This window comes from Malaclemys terrapin, chromosome 6 (assembly GCF_027887155.1).
Source record: "Malaclemys terrapin pileata isolate rMalTer1 chromosome 6, rMalTer1.hap1, whole genome shotgun sequence".
Lineage (NCBI taxonomy): Eukaryota > Metazoa > Chordata > Testudines > Emydidae > Malaclemys > Malaclemys terrapin.
This window is the reverse complement of record NC_071510.1, coordinates 20,148,146-20,167,986: the sequence shown is the minus strand read 5'-3', so window position 1 is coordinate 20,167,986 and position 19,841 is coordinate 20,148,146. Positions and strand designations below refer to the sequence as shown.

The following is a 19,841-nucleotide window of genomic DNA, read 5'->3' as shown; positions in this document are numbered from 1 at the left end:
GTACCAAAAATGCCAAAAACATGCATTGATATGGCATCATTCTAAAAAAATGGAACTGGAAAACTGGGGGGGAAATCTCTTCCACTTAACTCAGCAAATAGGGAGGGAGAGGAATTATTCCAGTTTAGTACTAATGTGGACACGAGAACGAATGGATACAAACTGGCCGGGGGGAAGTTTAGGCTTGAAATTAGACGAAGGTTTCTGACCATCAGAGGGGTGAAATATTGGAACGGCCTTCCGAGGGAAACGGTGGGGGCGACGGACCTGTCTGGTTTTAAGATTAAGTTGGATAAGTTTATGGAGGGAATGGTTTAATGATAAAACATAGTAGCCAAGGAAAACCAAGCAATGGTACATGAACAGCATAATGGCCAACAAGGGTCAGGCTAGAGACTCTTGCCTATATGCTCGGGGTATTACTGATCGCCATATTTGGGGTCGGGAAGGAATTTTCCTCCAGGGTAGATTGGCTGAGCCTCTGGAGGTTTTTCGCCTTCCTCCGCAGCATGGGGCAGGGATCACTAGCAGGAGGGTCTCAGCCGATTGAAGTCACTAAAACACAGGATTGGGGACTTCAACGGTAGAGTCCAGGGAAGGGTCTTGCGGCCTGCAGCATGCAGGGGGTCAGACCAGATGATCATAATGGTCCCTTCTGACCTTAATGTCTATGAGTCTATGAGCAAAGAAATGTCTTAAATAAGCAAGCTGTAATTGATTTTATTTTAAAAATTTGATTATTTCTCACTTGTTCCCATCTTTAAAATTTTAACAAAATGGTAAATAGTAAAATACAGATTAAAAAAATAAAACTGCAAAGCTTCTCAGACCCCAGCATTTATTAAGCATGAAATTACTTGATAGAGTATTTTATTTAAATTGAAGTATATTTAAATCTTAGGTGTTATAAGATACAATTTTGTAAAACTACAGTGAGGTATTTTTATATTTGCTGTTGAATTCAGAGTAAGTACAGTCATAATGGAGAACCCAAAATGTTAATGTAAACAGCAGCCTCCCTTATCTTGTTTTTTGATCCGTAGACTTTCTTGAGACTTTTGAAGAGTTGAAGACCCAGGAACTGGAACGGAAGGCACAGATAGAGGCCAACATTGTTGCACTGTTAGAGCACTCTAGTAGGGTAAGTGCCTTTCTCTGTCTCTGATAAATTAGGCAGTCATAAATGGGAGCCTCATAAAAGACATTGAGGAGATTAAATAGAACAATGGTGATTAAATACTATTCAGCCCAATTAGTATAATTATCTTCCAAACAATAAACTGATACCATGTTATTGTAAAAAAGTAAAATGTATTTCATTACCTGTTTCAGAGTAACAGCTGTGTTAGTCTGTATCCGCAAAAAGAACAGAAGTACTTGTGGCACCTTAGAGACTAACAAATTTATTAGAGCATAAGCTTTCGTGGACTACAGCCCACTTCTTCGGATGCATATAGAGTGGAACATATATTGAGGATATATATATATATATATATACACATACAGAGAGCATGAACAGGTGGGAGTTGTCTTACCAACTCTGAGAGGCCAATTCAGTAAGAGAAAAAAAAAATTTCCTTTTGCGGAGGCGTGGCCAGATGGCTCTGCACGCTGCCCTGTCCACAGTCGCCCTCCCCCACAGTTCCTGGCCAATGGGAACTGCGGGGGCAGCGTGCAGAACCCCCTGGCTGCCCCTACCTGTAGGAGCCGGAGGGGGGACATGCCGCTGCTTCCGGGAGCCGTGCGGAGCAGGGCAAGCCCCTGACCCCACTCCCTGGCTGTAGCGTCGGAGCGGGGCAAGCCCCAGACCCCACTCCCCGGCGGGAGCTTGGGAGCCGGATTAAAACATCTGCAGGGCCGGATGCAGCCCTCGGGCCGTAGTTTGCCCACCCCTGATCCAGACCAAGTCTGAACATCATAAATGAAAGGGAGGATTCAGTCATCTCCCTTAGATTATTTTCCATATTCCAATTTATGTTATTTTTAGGAAATTTCTTCTACCTAACCTATTAAAAGTGTTTCTGGAGTTCCCTTCTGTATAGTTTCTAAATTATATATGCTCCTGGTGTCCAGCTAGAATTTTCCCACTATCAATATCATACTATATTTTTTTCCAGTTCTCCGCAAAACAACTCTTCCATTTCTTTGATTTTGATTCCTTTGAACTATTTCTGGAGGATTGTCATAGGCATCTTTTAGCCAAGTATTATTTTGAATAAATAGTGTTTTACCAGCTCCTTGATACTGTTCTTCAACATGATGCCCCATGACTTCAAATTATTTTACTAGGAAGGTTGCTTAAGAGTTGATGTGCTGCAAGACCCATGGCACAGGGGAATTAAATTTTCCTTGTAGTTGTTGTGGAAAATTGACCACACGGTTGATTTTGGATCAGACAGCCTGAGGCTCCTTTATTGATCAATCAAACATGCATGCATGGGGGAGTCAGCGAAGGCAGCCGAACCCTCCCGACAGATAAAATGCGAGAGCTTATATAGGATAAAACCACAAAAATTACATACGCTTCCTTAAAAGTTTACATCCATATAAGGAATAAAGCAAAGCAAGCCTTTTCTGTTTTACCTTACTTTTGCCTTTTGCGGTTTCTTGCTCTGTCACCTGGCAGCTATTAATCATAAGTTATTACAAATGGTTAGTTCTGCTTTTATAGTTTCTACAGTTAGTTCTGCTTTTATGATTTCTCTTTTCCCTTCTTTTTCTATGCCCCCCCCCCACCTTTTCTGCGTTCAGGCCATACTATACAGACTGCTTAACCAAAGTTTAGGCCCTGACCATTCCCCCCTCCCCCCCCCCCATAGTTAAGACCCTACTTGAATCATGGGATGATCGTCAAATAATTGTGGCTGGAAAATAGCAGAAAAGTAATAATTGACCTTTATTAATAGCCGTAATTTGGAAAAGCAGAGTAAAGGTATTTGTTTAAGAAAAATTTGCTGGAACAATATTATGTTATGCCTGCTAATTTTTTTGATAACCAGACATTTTGCTGCAACTATATTACATTCCCTTAAAAAAAAGTGACCGGTACAATATAAAATTCAGAATGCTAAAAGTCCTAACACAACTGCTGTAGAAATCGAGTTAAGTCATTTTAGCCTTTTACATTTTACAGGCATTGAATGTGAGTGCGGTACTAATTGCATATTCAGAATGGATGTAAAACTGTGGACTGCTAATTAAAGTAAGCTAATTAAAATCAAAATTGTGGGGGAAGCCTAGTATTGCGTGATCCACAATTTCTGCAATATCACAAATGAAGTAGGGCTTTACTTTATAGTACAATGACTCTACCACAAGTGAAATATCTAAGGCAATGTCATTTAAACATCCCTACTTCATCCTCAATGGGTATATCACTACATCAGTTATAAAAGGGACACAGTTCAGGCTGGCAGACCTGAAATAGAAAATCATTATATTTAAATGGTCTCAAACTATTTAAAAATATTTTGTCCAAGAGTGTTGTAAAAGAGTTAAGTCATAAGTGATTTATTAGCAGAGCTTTTTTCTTGCTTTCCGGTGAACACTCATAGCTGCAAAGATATCAAATGTTCTAATTTACTGTTCTTATTTCTGTAAATGAACAGAATGTCAATCGTATGAAACAAATCTCCTCTGTTACCAATCAAGAGCTGAAGATCATGCAGGAAGACCTCACTTTCAAATCAAATGAAATGCAAAAATCACAGAGCACTGCTAAAAATTTGAGTACAGGTGAGGCATATAATATATGAATTTGCAAATTCCTTCCTTTTTAAAAATAAAATAACATGAGAGTCATAGAATACATGACAGAGTACAGGGTTGGTGATCAGGGGTGGGCAAACTACGGCCCATCAGGGCTTTGGGTCTGGCCCATGGGATTGCCACCCCTGTGGCGCCACGGGCCCTGCGCCGCTGCTGGAAGCGGTCAGCACCAAGTCCCTGCGGCCCCTGGAGGAGGAGGGATAGAGGGCTGCCCTCACCTGCGGATACCTCCCCCTGCAGCTCCCATTGGCTGGGAGCAGGGAACCACGGCCAATGGAAGCTTCAGAGGAGGTATCCGCAGAGGATTGCAGCGCATGGAGCCCTCTGCCCCCCATCCCCCAGAGGCTGCAGGGACGTGGTGTCAGAGCAGCGCGGGGCTAGGGCAGGCAGGGAGCCTGCCCTGGTGCGCGCCGCTGCCACCCTGGAGCTGCTCCAGGGAAGCGGCACCAGGCCAGAGCCCACACCCCGAACCCCTCATGGCCCTCGGGCTAACACCAATGATTTATAATTCATCATAAGAAGACTATTTCTCTGACTATTAGCAATAACTGATTTTCTTGCTTACTTGGTTTAGGACATATTAAGAGTGCATTTTAATATCGTGTATTGCACTTCCCATTTCATGAGTAGGCGTTTGCTTTATTTATTTATTTTGATTTATTAGCAACTGACTCAAACTCTAGGCTCTTCATAAATTTTAAAATAACATTTAATAGAAAGTAGTAGAGAGCCGTGCAGTGAAATAACCATGTATCAGTTTGAAAATGGACCCCATAATGTTGCTTATACTTACGTTTTGTTAGTGCTTTTCTAAGGGTATGTCTATGCAGCAAAGAAAAACCTGCGGCTGGCCTGTGCTAGCCGACTCGGGCTCATGGGGATGTTTCATTGCTGTGTAGACTTCAGGCTTGGGCTGGAACCTGAGCTCTGGGACCCTCATACCCTGCAAGGTCCTAGAGCCCAGGCTGCCGCCCAAGCACAAAAGTCTACACAGCAATGAAGCAGCCCCATGGACTCGCGGGGCTCAGGCTCTAGCTCAGGGATGGGCAACCTCTGGCCCACGGCCCGCCAGGGTAAGCACCCTGGCAGGCCAGGCCGGTTTGTTTACCTGCCACATCCGCAGGTTCGGCCGATCGTGGCTCCCATTGGCTGCGGTTCACCGTCCCAAGCCAATGGGGACGGCGGGACGTGGCGCAGGCCGAGGGATGTGCTGGCTGCCGCTCCCTCCACCCCCATTGGCCTGGAGCAGAGAATCGGCTGAAGCTGCAGGTAAACAAACCAGTCCAGCCCGCCAGGGGGCTTACCCTGGCGGGCTGCAGGCCAAAGGCTGCCGATCCCTGCTCTAGCTGCTGTGTAGACATATCCCAAAGAGGATTCCTGGCAGCTATAATGTGGATGGCCCAACCTTGCCTTGTAAATCATCAAGATCAAATTCTCAGGCATGGACATTCTTAACTTAAAACACAAAAATATTCCTGTTGACATCAGTGGGACTACTCATATGCATAAAGTTAAGACTGCATTCACATTAGATATGTGAGTAAAAGTTTGGGAATCAGGCCTATATTTTCTAAAAGCAGAGATTTTTTTTTCTTGTGGTTTAGTGATAGAGATCTCTATTTAATTCTTTATTTGTGCTGTTTATGATGTTATTGTCATAATCTAAACCTTTGCCAGTATCATTACTGATTGAGCAAAGTTTTCCTTGTTTGCTTACTGAAAGGAAGCTGCAATAATCATAAATCATTTTGTTTGGTGACTACCACAGCCTGTACTTGCTACCAGTTTTCAAAATAGTCTTCTGTGTTGTGACTGCAAAATATGTATCTGCAAAGAAGTAATTGCTGTGCACAAAATATGATGTTAATTGCCTGTTTTCCATGTGCCTCTGGATATTTTGTAACAAATTTATTTGCAAATACAGATTTTGTAGTCACAACATAGGTGTCTATTTTGAAAAATTAACCCTTGCACTATAGGGCAAGATATGAAATCTATTTTTCTTATGAGCATTTTAACTAAGCATATTTATTATTTTTATTTTACATTACAGTAATCCCCTAACAGTGCTAGATGTTGTAGGGACATTGTATGAAAACAAAGTTTCTTTCTTGAAAAAGTTTAGAGTCTACAATTTAATCAGATAATTTAAACCATTTATAAAGAAAATTCCTGGAACTGGAAACGACAATAAAGGTTCCATAATAAACAAAATAGGGGCTCTTTTAAAGTAAAATGATTGTACAATTCCCTCCCAGTTGGAGTGCTTCCCAAACCTTGAATTATAGTACACTAATCTGCAAAATTCTTCCATTGGGATTAAAACGTGGATTTCCAGATTTTCTTGCCACCTCAAAGATATAAAAGGCCATCAGCAGAGTCCTTTTTTTAAAAACAAAAAAGGAAACTACAGAGAGTAAACAAATGTGCTGATGGCATAGTTTCCCAGAAACATTTTCCTGGGTCAAAGCAGTTTGGTCTCAGACTTTGCTACTGTGTACACACTGCCTGCTAAACTCTGCAACTTAATGGCATATCAGAAGGAACTGGGCTGCATCCTCTTCCTGTCTTTTCCCCTAGAGAAGTTTTTAGTTTCTTTTATATATATTTTATATATATATGAGCATAAATTTTACCTTCTCCAAACAGCTTCTTCCTTTTTCTCTAGAAAGTGTGCTTGGATAGGAATATTCCTTAGCTGTCTACTCCAGCATTATCAGCATACTGATATTGCATTACTGGAATCTTTTTCTAACATTTTTAGGATTTTTTGATTACTTTTATCCACCAAAAATGAATTTTAGTTGGTCCTGTATCTGTTTTATTTTTAATTAAAAGCAAAAATCTGACATATGCATTTCAATTTTGAGAAAATGCAAAACTACTTCTACAGATATTTTCATCTAATTATTGTAAGCAGTTCACATTTTAAAGGTTTTTTATCATCATTTATATCATTTAGTGCTAAGTACGTGATTAGGCAAGTTCCCAATCTACCTTCTCTACACCATTCATTATTTTGTATACCATTGTCATGTCCTCTCTTATTCATCTCCTCTCTAAAGTAAACAGTCTCTTACATCTCTCTTCATTTAAGACTTTTTCCATGGCTTTGATCCTTCTGATCATCCATATTTGAATCCCCTCTAATTCTGTTTTATCGTTTTTGAGGTGTGGTGATCAGAATTGAACACAGTATTCCAGTGAATTATGATCTTTTCAGTTGGGACATATACCAATTCTCATTAATCTAAGGCTTTGGAATGGTTCCTCATTTATAAAGCCAGTGTCCAGGGCAAATTTGACCCTAAATTTAGTAGTATAAAAACAAGACTCTTTTAAAAATGAAAACAGAAATATTTATATGATTTAAAAAATTGAATGGAAACAGTTTAAAAATAAGCAGATAGGCACCTGTATAGTTTGCAACCAACATTTTGTACTAATGTGCTGGTACAGTAAAACCTGAAATGGACAAGGAAGTAAATATTAACAATAGCAGAATGGTATTACCGCCCTGTAGTATCTCAGATCACCACTGCTTTTCCTTAGACTTAGACTCTCTAGTCTTCAGTATCTGTAATAATTGTATAATATCTTTTGACAAATGGCACTGTACTTTGGGCCAATCCTGCTTACGTTATTCTCATGAATAGTCCCATTGTTGTCAATGTGAATAAGGCAAGCAGGATTTGGCTGGTGCATTGTGTAGTGGAAAATTGGGAGTTAAATCTTTGTGCATTGGCTAATACTATCATGAAGAAAAGTTACTGTTGCTTATAACATTTGTTCCCTGTGTTCCAGATAGTCAAAGACTGCGAATGGACCTGCAGAAAATGGAATTGTTGGAGGGTAAGATGGTCGATGAACAGGCTTCTCTCAAAGAAAAAATTGAACAGATGACAAAGGACTTGGAGATGTACAATAATTTGCCAGCTCTGAAAGCATCAGGAGAAGAGAAGAAAAAGGTAATAACAGCAGTATCTGTTAGCACTACCTAGATAGGAACAGTACTTGGTCCTGCTGTGAAGGCAGGGGACTGGACTTGATGACCTTTCAAGGCCCCTTCCAGTTCTATGAGATAGGTATATCTCCATATAATACTTACATTGTAAGTTCTTTGGGCAGAGAACACCTTTCTGTTCCGTGTTTGTACAGCACCTAGCACAATGGGACCCTACGTCATGCCTGAGGCTCAATACAATACAAATAACAACAACATTGCCTGTGAGCTCAGCCATTAATATTTGAGACTGATATTTGTCATGCTATGTTCAGACAGAGTCTGGTTTATATCTTTGTTTTCAAAACAATGTTGGGAAGTAATTTGTTTGAAGGCTTGAAGCAAATGACACCAAATTCACCTCCATTATATTTGACATAGTAATAACAATAACAACAACTAGCTTTTACGTAGCTCTTTTCATCAATAGATCTCAAATTGCTTTACCAAAGAGGTTAGTATCGTTATCCCCAATTTACAGATGGGGAAATTGTGGCACAGAGAGTTGAAGTGACTAGTCCAAACTCACTTAACAGGCCATTGGCAGAATCAAGAATAGAGCCCAGGTCTCCTGAGCTTCAGTGCTCTGTCCAGTATAACTGCATGCTGTCATGACATGAAAGAGACTGTGGACATTTGTGCCTCATTTCACATCACCAAGTGTGCATTTTAACAGCTACATTTTGTTCACAGGTACTAAATGCAACTTCTCACGCTAAGTATTGGTGTAGTTTTTGTGATATTTGTAGAACAAGTTCTGAATTCTTTCTGTATACCTTCTTGTTTAAAAAGAAAGTAGCTCCTGGAAAGTTAAATTGAAAACAATCGAACAGTTGGGACCACCAGTCCATAGTAAATTTGAATGAATTCCTGTGGGAGAGTAGGAGATCACTATGGTGACAAGTATATTAGAAATTCTTAGATTCAAAGGAATTGGCAAGTTTAATGGAAGCGCAGTACCTAAAGGCCAGTTTGATCCATTTTGCTTTTCTTCCTCTAGAAACTCCATGAGGAGAAAGAAAGGTTGATAAAACATAGAGATGCCTTCAAGAAAATAATGGAACAACTGAACGCAGAGTATGAAACACTAAAGACACAACTTGAGGAAAATGAGACACATTCCCAGGTATAGTTCAAAATAGGTGTTTCTTCAGTTGTTCATTCCAGGTCTTGTGTTTCTCAAATACATGACACTATATTTGAATGAATCAGTTAGGGTTTTTTAGAGGAATGCATAGACTCTGGAGTAAGTTTTCAAAGCTGTGTTTCGGAATTCCATGCCCAAATCCTCTAGTTTGTTCAACTGAATGTACAAACTACATTCCATACCCCCCCTTCCCTGATCAATGTATTGAAAGCCAACGATTTCAAGCTTGTTGAGACCAGTCTTATGTCAAAAATTTGCAAGTCCTTTGCTAAATACTCATTTTAGTTTTGTTCAAAGTCCTCATTTTTTCCTCTCCAGCCGTGCTGGTGCTGCTGCAGGAGCTCGGGATCAGACTTGGCTTTTCTCAGGGCTGACTGGCAGGTGCAAAGAGGCCACGGCAATATGTTTTCTCCAGCCTATAAAATACTGAGCAATTTGGAGAGAGGCGATAAAAGTTCTTATAAGGGGCATCGTCCCCTCGTCCCCTATTTAACTTATAGAAAATAACCAACCTTTTGGAACAATTTATTGCACTCCAAAGGCAAAAACACTAAATCACACTTAAGAAATGTTTTTAGGATCCTAGGATAAACACAGTAATTATTTAGCAGTACCAAGGATGAACCCCATCAGACATCATGGGACATGCTGTTTCTGAGAGCAAGTATCCTAGGAGCATTCAAGCCTAGGGAGAGGGCAAAGGCTCAGTTTTATGTAGTATCTTTTAGTTAATAAAAATAGACTCCAGGAAGGATGAATTTTTGATTTTGTAATGAGTACGTAGCTTGTGTTTGGACCTGAATTGAAACTCCACCAGTTTATGCCTTTCTTTAGTAAAATCCCTCTTACAACTAACTACTCCTGTGTAGTCTTTCATTGATAAACCACCAGAGAAAGAAGCATGTACTTCATACTATAAAACAACTGTACTTTGGACAGTCTAGACCGTCATCCGGTCATCTTTTGCATTTATGTATTTGTACTGTGTGGGCTGCCTAATTAGAATGTAAGCTCTTGGGGCAGAGAACATGTTTTCTATGTGTTGTATGTTGGCAACATTTAAAATGTGCTGATAATCAGAAACATAATTATGTAAAAAAAAAAAAGCACCGTTTTTACTCAAAAGATGTTCTCCACACCTGTAGTCAGACTCACAGTTTGTTATTACTTTTTTCTTCTGTTAGCATTGTAGAGCCAACACAGATATGGCAGAATGATCTAGATTCCTCTCCACCTGCATTCCAAAGAGAAATCTTTATTTGGCACAAATATTGGGTCAAATCCTATGGTTCTTACTCAGATTATAGTCTTGCCCGAGTAAAGATTTTAGGATTAAAAATATTGTAATTAAAACCAAATTTGAACCCAGGATTATAAACACAAAAAGGTAGTGCATTAAAATTTTCCCATCTTTTTCTTTTTGGAGTGTGTTCTTGTATTATTTGGCTTGACCTGCTTTTTCAGAGGAATCTGAAGAATAGAGACATACAATGTTAATTTATTTAAAGTCCTGTGATTCTTCTGACCTGTATTTCAGTGCAATATTGTATCTGTAGCTATCTAGTTGATTTAAAGCCTAATAAACACAGGCATAACATTATCACTAGAGGGTCGTTCCCATTTAATAGCTGTATCCTAGGCTGAATGAGCTCAAATGTTGAGAATAGAATAAGGTGATTACTATGTTCAGAAGGACCTTTAAAACAATCATCAGCATAACCATTCAGAATTTTTTTATGAAACATTGTTTTTTAAATGAAAGTGGAGAAACTACAGAAACCAAACTGGCAAAAGGTAATTTTTTGCTTTTAAATGCAGTTTATAAGCCCTTCCTTCCCCTCCTCCCCTAACATTTTTCTTTCTCTTTTTGCTTTTCATTCCCCTTCCTACAGGCCAGCAAGGCTTCTTTCCCCCACATTAACTTTCATATACATTTTTATTTACACTGTGTTTCAAAAGTGAATCAGGAGGGAAGAGGCTTTTAAACTCTCCACCAGCTTGGAGTCTTCCAATATACTTATTATATACAAATAGATTACTATCATTTTGGCAACAAGCGCTTTACTGCCTGTAGAGATGGGAGGAAGGAGGAAAACAGATTGGCTTTAAGAAAAAGAGAGAAAGACAGAGAGAGGATGGGAACTGATTTCTCTTCCAACCACATTCTTATTGTGTTTTGGGGTTGTTGGTTTTTTGTTTTTTTTCCACTTTCATGTACATTTTGGATTTTTTTCTACTTCAGCTTCAGGGAGTAAGAAGCTGACGTGTCATCTTTATTGTTGGGAAACAATTTAAATTCTGAATACATGAACTAATCAGAACAGAGATGGTTGAATATATAAAGTAGAAAGAACCAGTGATTATGCAAATCTACAAACTCTGAGTAGTGTCTGCCAACTAGTCAGAGCACTGAGCAGTATTCAAACTGAGCCACTTTAATAGGACTACTCCTGGGTGCTGTTGAGCAAAGCTATCAGATCTTGTCCATATTGATTATGTAATTTGCCCACTGACAGCCAGTCAGGGTTCAGACAGCTGTTTAACTGGGATAAAAATGTGCAGCCATCAGTAACTGTACAGCATCCCTTCACTTTGATTAGTTGCAACTCTTCTGTTTCAGCACTGTATATAAGAATGCTTATGTTCTCTTCCATAAATAAGAATTTCTCCTTCAACGTAATTATCATATTCTAAAAAGAACTTCGCTTGAAGGAAAGTAAGATCCCAAGATGACTGATTAGCCATTTTGCCAGTCTGCATAGCTATTGATGTACAGCGTACATCCTTTTTATATATCAATCATACGGAAATGTAGACAGGCTTTATAGGATTTGAGAGTTTACCCTTGATAAGATTGAAAACAGTGGCCTTAAAAGTATTTTACTGTGTAGAGTGCATCATACAAGAAGCTATATAAAAAAGTGCTGATCATTTTCTTCAATCTCTATTATAATTATATTATATACAATATTTCAAATTCAGTTGCCTTTACTATGTTTATTGCATTTGGCAGCACCCGTAGTGGATGTAGTATGTAATTGATCACAAATATCTTGTTTTATAACTTACACAAACAGCAGAATTCATGTTTGCTTTGAACTAGGGATAAAAAAAGGATGGGGGTATATGGACAGATTTTTCATTATAAAGATAATTTTGGTACAGGGTAGGGAAAGCTGTAACACAGCATCTATTCTCAACCATTCAACTTAAGAACTGATTTTCATCCTCAAACGTATCAATATTGGTGGCTTTCCTTTAACATTTGGTTTTAGAATGATGATTTTCAACCTTTATTTTTAAAAATACCTTTAAAGAGGTCTACATACCTCGAAATAAAAAACCTTGAATAGTAGCATCAGAAAAAGAATTTAATATTATAAAATGTATTGTGAGAAATATAATATAATATCCACATTAGCTTCCTGTTGATGCTGAAAGAATTGAAGAAGTGCCAACATATAACCCACAGTCTTACAATCTTCTCACTACAGCTCTGCTCTTATCACAGTTTCTGGCATCAGACAGGAAATTCAGCTATGGAAATAAGGAAGTTTTTTCTGTACTGCTGTTGGGTCCAAGACAGTGTCAGGATATATTGTATCAGTAGTGATTTTGCAAACAGATCATCTTTCAGTGATATGAAAAGATAAGAATTTATATCTTCCTCCCATGTTCATCTTTTCTGTGATGCTGTTATGATTGTTCAGAGATGACAGAAATCTCAAATAATCATCCAGTTTTTCATGTTCCATACTGGTTATATTCAGTATTTTCATTTTTGTGCAAACAGCAGAGCAGTAGCTATGTGAGGGCTACATTTACATACATACATATTATGGGATATTTTAAAAATCCTTCCCAATTGTTTATCTTCTCGTTTTCTTGTGTTGTAACCATGGTCTTACAGTTCTGATAGAATGTGAGGTATCAATAAGACAAGTTGGGGGGCTTTTTTCTTATAAATGGTTGTGCGTCTGTTTTCATTTGTGGCGGTTCTTAACATTTTCTTTTTGTGTTTTCAGCTTACAAATTTGGAAAGGAAGTGGCAGCACCACGAGCAAAATAACTTTGTGATGAAAGAATGTATCCTTTTTTAAAAAAAATGCTGACAATTAATACAGTATAGTAATTGACTGAGAAAGCCTTTTCCTCCCAAAAGCAAAGTCAATCAGGACAGTTTTACAGCAGGGTGAAGAAGGGGGATAATGGGTCTTGCAAATGTTTGTTTGATGGATAGACCTTTATATACAATGAAACCTGAAACTCATTAGGCAACCTCCAGCATTAAATGACTCCTTATAGTATTCCAAGCTTCCAGTATTTTTCTTTGATCACTAAAAGACCAGCTGTACACTGCATATGCTTTCTCCTGTGCTCTTGCGTTTATCACCCATTGGTTTTCTTCAGTGATTATTCTTACGCTAGCCGATTCTTATACTTAGCTTTCCAGCAAAGGCAATGATTTTTTTAAATGTACATAGCTCCATAACTATGCATGACATTTTACAGTATGTAAAATACAGCAAACAAAACCCACAAAGGGCCAAATACTGCTTTCAGGTGTTTTTTCTCATGAAATGCAAGTTGCTTATGTGACAGCAGAATTAGACCCACACATATTGAGCTAAAACTTTCCAAAAGCTAGTGGTAATGACACTTTCAAAGAACATTCATTGCAAAGGACTGCCATAAAATAGTTTTAAATGGGTTTTTAAACTAACAAAAGCATAGCCATTCTAAATGAGAGCGGACATTTTGTCCTTAGCTTGCATTACTGTCCCTAGTTATTGCAGAGATATGAATAGTGCATAATCGTATATTAATTGTATTATCCAAGGACTAAAAAGTTACTAAAGTAAACTCCCTTCTTACAAAATGACCTAAAAACAGTAGCACTGAAGAATTAGAGACACAGTGAGATCACTGTTATACCATTACAGCTCAAAATATTGTAGGTACATAGAAATTTCAATACCCGATCAGACCAGTGGTCTAGTCCATTGTCCTGTCTCAGACGGTGGACAATACTAGATGTTTCAGAAGAAAGTACAAGAAAACCTGTAATGGACAATTATGTAATAACCTGCCCACAGGAGAAATTCCTCCCTAACCCATGTCAGTTAGGACATGTCTACACTAGAAATGCTACAGCTGAGGCTGCGCTGCTGTAGCACTGTACTGTAGACACTTAATACTACAGCGATGGAAGGGGGTTTTCCATTGTTGTAGTAAATTCACCTCTCTAAGAGGTGGTAGTAGCTCCACAAAGAATTCTTCTGTCGACCTAATGGTGTCTACACTTAGGCTGGCTTAATTACATTGCAGATAGGCATGAAATTTTTCACAGTCCTGAACAACATAGTTAATTTAAGTCAACCTAACTTTGTAGAGTAGACCAGTCCTTTGTAGTTGACTTATGCCCCATTTCATGAACGTTTATATTCCATTTAAAAAAAAAATTATCCTATCTATTGTAATAGTTCTCTTTAGTCAGCTAAGTGTCTAGTCCTTTTATTTAAATCCTCCTCCTTGATCACAATTATACTTGGGGGCAATGAATTCCACAAACTGATTGTCGTGTTTTATTTTTTTAAAAGTCCTTGCTATCAGTTTCAAATTATTGTGCGGAGAAAAATTGTGATTACCATTAAACTCAATTATTTTTTTAAAACCTGACATGCAGTAAAATATGATACCTCAGTGAACCATGTGCTTGCTTTCTGTGCTTGAATACAATCGATGAAGGATTAGTTTAAAATAAAATCTGATTCTCTTTCATATACAAGATCTATTACCTCTGCAGATGCCTACTGTGAGATTCAGTACCCTACCACGTGGCAATGGGTCCTATTTTTGTTTGCCCCTGTGCTTCCTGTTATTCTTAGGAGTAGAATCAGGTATAACCAAGAAACCCCCAAACTCATAGAGGAGTGTCTGCTCTGCTCCTGGGCAAAGGATCTTATGACCTCCTGTACTGACAGGTGAGAGAACTTCTGCTGGTGGGCTTAGACCCACAAGAGCCTCCCAGCACCACATGACTGCTCATTCCCTGATCAGATCCTGGGACTTCTTTGGTTAAGATCCAGAAGAGCCTCCTGGCATTACATGATAGGGTTTGGGATCCTTTCCTCCACAGGGATATTTTGTCAAGACAAGAAATCTTAGACCCTGACATCTTTAACCATCTGCCATGGAAGAAAGAAGCTAACTATCAGGAAAAGTCCAAACACAAAATTAAAAAAACCACACCCAAATCTCTAACTATAACCTTTCGCTAGAAACTACTTCTAAGTCAGACAATATACCAAGTGTCCAAGCACAGATCCCAAAACAAAGAGGGGTTGAGTTTCACGTCTGCTTGGCCTGGCAGAAAGAGAAGGAACAGTTGTCAGGATAGGGGCTTTTATATCCTTGGTTCTAGACTGCTGGAACGCGGGGACATGCACACCCTCCCACAACAGGTAACTCCTTTGAAACGGATTCATTCACCATGTAGCAGTGAGTACGGTCTCCCAACGTGGACCTGCAGAAGCAATACATATAGAGAACAAAAGATACATCAGTAACTTTTCCAGCACATTTCGGATTTGTCTAAACAGTGCTCAAAAAGCCGTGTAGATGTTCAGGATGGAGGGAGATGGGCTTCAGAGCCTGAGCTTCAACCTGAGCTGCAATATCTACACAGCTGTTTTTAGCACCATAGCATGAGCCCAAGTCTGTTGGCCTGGCCTCTGAGACTTGCTGCCGCTCACCGTGTAGATGCACCCTAAGTGGGTTGTTTGGACCACGCTGGCATACACTGAAAGTTCCCTAGTGCGCATTAATGAAGTACTGTTTGGAACACTAGAGCCTAGAGGCTGCTGCTCACTGTGTAATGTACCCTTAATGCTCAATACACTAGTGGGCACTAGAATTTATACTCCTCTGGCGTGGGCCAACACACTTCATAGACAAGCCCTTAGTGTAATACAATGGCTAACCTGTTAAAGTGGTGTAGTTCTTTAGATACAATTAGTGCTTTTCCATTATCTGCAAGCCTTGACAATTTTTCTAGAAGGAGACTTCTTGTAGTATAATTCCCTTATGATCTCTAATTAGGTTAGTATTTTTCTTGCCAGTTACTGTCCTTAACTCTTTTAATCAGTCATAGCAACAAAAAGTCAGGAGAGTGACTACCAGCCAGTAATGAAGAATGTGAGTAAGCAGATTGCAGAGTATAACAAAACTCTCATAGAGGCTTTACAGAACACCAGGAACTGAACCCAGGCGCTTCCTTCCTGCTCCAGTGGACCAACAATAGGAGATGTCCACAAGCACTGTAGGACTCTGAACTGCTGAGCTGAAAACTCAACAGCAGCACAGTAGGTGCATTCAAAAAATGCCTTCAAGTTCCTGAGAGATTCGCGGTTTCAGCAGTTTTCTTCATTTTAAATATAGCGACTATCTCTGAAAGCTTTAAAGCCAGAGAAGACATTTAAAGTGAGCCCACTGGATACACACTCTGGATATGAAAATATAGTTTGCTCTACATAGTTAACTATTTGGGGCCCAACCCTGCAATCCTTACTCAAGCAAAACCATTGGGGATCAGTACTGTAATCCTTACTCAAGCAAACCACACATAGAAGAGAATGGGAACTTTGCCTCAGGCAGGACTCAACATCTGGCCCTTTGTTGTTGGTAAACAATTGTCTTAAACCTTATTAAGATAGCAAACCAGGTCCTCAGCTGGTGTGAATCAGCGTAGCTCTCTCATACCAGCAGAGGATACAGCCCCGTCTCCCTTCTGATCAGAAGCTCTTTGTTTCCCTCTGTGAACGTTTATATAAAGTGTAGGACTAATGCATTTTAAGGCTCTTTCATTGTATTTTCATTTCTGTAAAGGACAATATAATAATTACTGGAGCATCTCATTATTAAATGTGATATTTGGTAAGGTTATTATATAAGGAGAAATGTACAGTGGAGATTCTAATAAAAACTTAGCTAAGGAAAGTTTTTTTTTTTCTCCATGCTGACTTTGTGTAGTTTTATGTTTTTCACCAATAAAGAAATTAAAAAAAGTAATTCATAATTCTTCTTTTTTTGAAGATATCGTCTTGTAGGATTCTCTGTCTCAGGTTTATGCCCCCGTGTCATGTCACAGCAACAAGCAGCTCCAATGTGATCAGAAGAATGTGTGAAATAGAGAATTCTACGTGGCTAGATCTGTCAGTACTTTCTGAATCCTGTTTTTACTGTTAAATTATTTATTCTGTATGGTTGGGACCAAAGGCATTCCAGGATCCCTTAAAATAACAGCTAAATTGCTGCTGTTACTTCCCCTTAGTCATTTTCTTCCTTTCCTACCTACAGTGTAATTATGTACTTCCTATTACCTTTCCTCCACCTGGGAGGTCAAGTTAGTAATGCCGTTTCCTGGCCAGCCAAAAGCAGGTACTGTAGCCTGCAGACAGCTAAATGTAGACAGGGCTCCCAGCCAGACTCGGCTGATATTTTATCAAAAACAGCAGAGGCGGGGTTGGTAGTTATTCTACTATCACAAAATAGTCTTACAAAGGAAGAGATAAAGACCCTGTCACTTGCACCTTATAAAACTAGCCTGGATAGAGAATTAGGAAATATGCCAGGGGCATGGCATGACCTAATTAGGTCTTTTCCATTTCTTAATGTCTCTGAATCTGTGACTAAGCATGTCATCTAGCACGAAGGAAAGTTGCATGAAAAGATTCTTGGAAGGACCATGGTTTCCAAACTCAGCTCAGTAAATCCTCCCACTCTCTGTATTTATTATATATAATATTTAGACAACATGACGGAACAGGATTTCTATAAACCAAAATCTGTTATCTAGGGGAAATTTCCACTAATGTCTCTTCCTTCCTCTCAGAGTTTCAGCTATTCCAGTGAGAGTCCATTATTTGCTGAGATAAAGTTGGAGTCAAATATCCTCCCAGGTCAGATCTTCCTTAGCCAGTCACATTGCCTGCTGAATTCCTCTCAGGCTACAACACATTTTAATTAACAATGGAAAGAAGCCACAAACGGAATAAACATACGCCCTGACATTCCCTTTCGCTCTGTGCCCGGGGATCCTTGTTATACCCTGGCACTTATTTTGTTAAATAGGGTGGGAAAGTTCCCAGGCCTTTGTTTTGTCCTTCACATGACTTCTATCAAAAACAAACGCTGGCTCTAGCACTATATTCTTACTTTGTTTTCCATGAAGCTCTTCTGATTAATTGTCATCTCCTGAGGACCGCCCCTTCATGCCTTCTTTTAACACTTTATCCTCAAGGCCCTGGCCTCCTTATTTTTGGCATATTGCTTCCATAACTAACCCCTGATGACTGAAGAAGAAAAGAATTGAACCTGTTGGCTCCCGCATGCAGGGGCAGAGCACTAACCATTAGGTCACGACTTCTCAATTCTTTTTATTTTTCCCAAGTGAGATTTTTAGATAAAGTATCAAATGCAGAAGCAGTGAGCAAACAGCACACCAAAACAATCCCGTTTAAACCATCAACATGTAATTTCAGCAGGACAGGGCTCTCACTGGGCCTGTCCGGAAAGGTCTGGTACTAAATTCAAATCTACCTTCATGCATGGCTTTCACAGTGAGAGCACATTAGGAAGCAGCAGATAACCAGGCAATGGAACTGACATTTTAAACCTTTTCTGCTTTTCCAAAAGACAGGCCATTACATTCTGGAGAAGTATGGGTATCTCAGATGTAAAAATACTGGCTGCTTAAAGGCAACATGGGCTTTGAAGACTTCACCACTGCTGTGGTACTAGAGCTGTGATTCTGGCCTGTTCCCCTCCTGATTGACGCTGCTTAGCAGTGAAGCTGATAGTCCTCCCTTTGACAACTATTCTGTGCCTGTACCATGCATAGAGATGGGTCCAGAAGGTCTTGCCCCGTTCATTCCTCAGTATCTGTCCAATGCTGCATGCCCCTTGGTCTTGGGCTGTAATATTGTCTCCAGGGAAGCAATATTTCTGCTGCTGGAGTAAGGTCTTATTGGCCTGCTCCCCCTCGCTGCTGCTCATGGTAAGCACATGGTTTTGTTTTAAATCAGCTACTTTCTCTCCTGGCTCCCCCAAGCTCAGGAAGACAATACATGTTGGCCTGATGAGCACTACCAACATAAACATGTCATCTTGGGAGACCAAGTACATCTGCACAAAACGAGTTCCTTTCTGAACGTTCCTGCAAACAAAAACTGCTCATACAAATGTTTGCAGAGCAGTGAACAAAAAAGGGTGCAAACAGGGCTGAATCAAAATGCATGCTAAAAGTTGCACATTGTTCAGGAATATATTTTCCTCCCTACTTACCCAATCTGTCTGGGTTTGGACAAGTGGCAAAAACATAAAAGGCCTCATACTGTTACCCATCTGCCCCAACAGGATGCTATCTTTGTGTGAGTCTTTTGTTTAGTTCTAGTCACGTGTAACAATCATTCTGGTCAGAATACGGATTCCTTCTCATTTCTCCCTATTCTACCTGCCAGTGATTATTAAATAATCTAATAGCTTCTCAACTCATGGTTTTTAATGTTGGCATGCTTTGTTTTAAGGTCAATGAGATGGCTAATTTCTAGGGTAAAATCCCTTTTAATAAACTTCTGTGGTAAGATGCCTAAGAATAAAAAGTCCAAGTAATTAGATCTTAATTTTAAGAGAGAGGTCTAGATGAGGGAGATGGAGAAAGAAAAATAATCTCTTAGGGTACGTCTATACTTACCTCCGGGTTCGGCGGTAAGCAGTCGATCTTCTGGGATCGATTTATCGCGTCGTGTCTAGACGCGATAAATCGATCCCGGAAGTGCTCACCATCGACACCGGTACTCCTGCTCCGCAAGAGGAGTATGCGGAGTCGATGGGGGAACCTGCCTGCCGCGTGTGGACCCGCGG

At 39.6% G+C, this 19,841-nt stretch overlaps 1 protein-coding gene across 2 annotated transcripts in view; it reads left to right on the top strand.

Annotated features, from left to right (window-relative positions):
• IFT74 (intraflagellar transport 74) overlaps positions 1–16,988 on the top strand; it is a 60,310-nt gene extending 43,322 nt beyond the window's left edge. The window contains exons 15-20 of one of the 2 annotated variants that reach the window (XM_054032356.1): positions 1,044–1,141; positions 3,609–3,735; positions 7,573–7,736; positions 8,772–8,897; positions 12,944–13,004; positions 16,066–16,988. In XM_054032356.1, coding sequence (XP_053888331.1) covers positions 1,044–1,141; positions 3,609–3,735; positions 7,573–7,736; positions 8,772–8,897; positions 12,944–13,004; positions 16,066–16,181 — 692 coding nt within the window. In that variant the 3' untranslated portion in view covers positions 16,182–16,988. The other variant, XM_054032358.1, reaches the window with a different exon arrangement.
• The last annotated feature ends 2,853 nt before the right edge of the window (positions 16,989–19,841 follow it).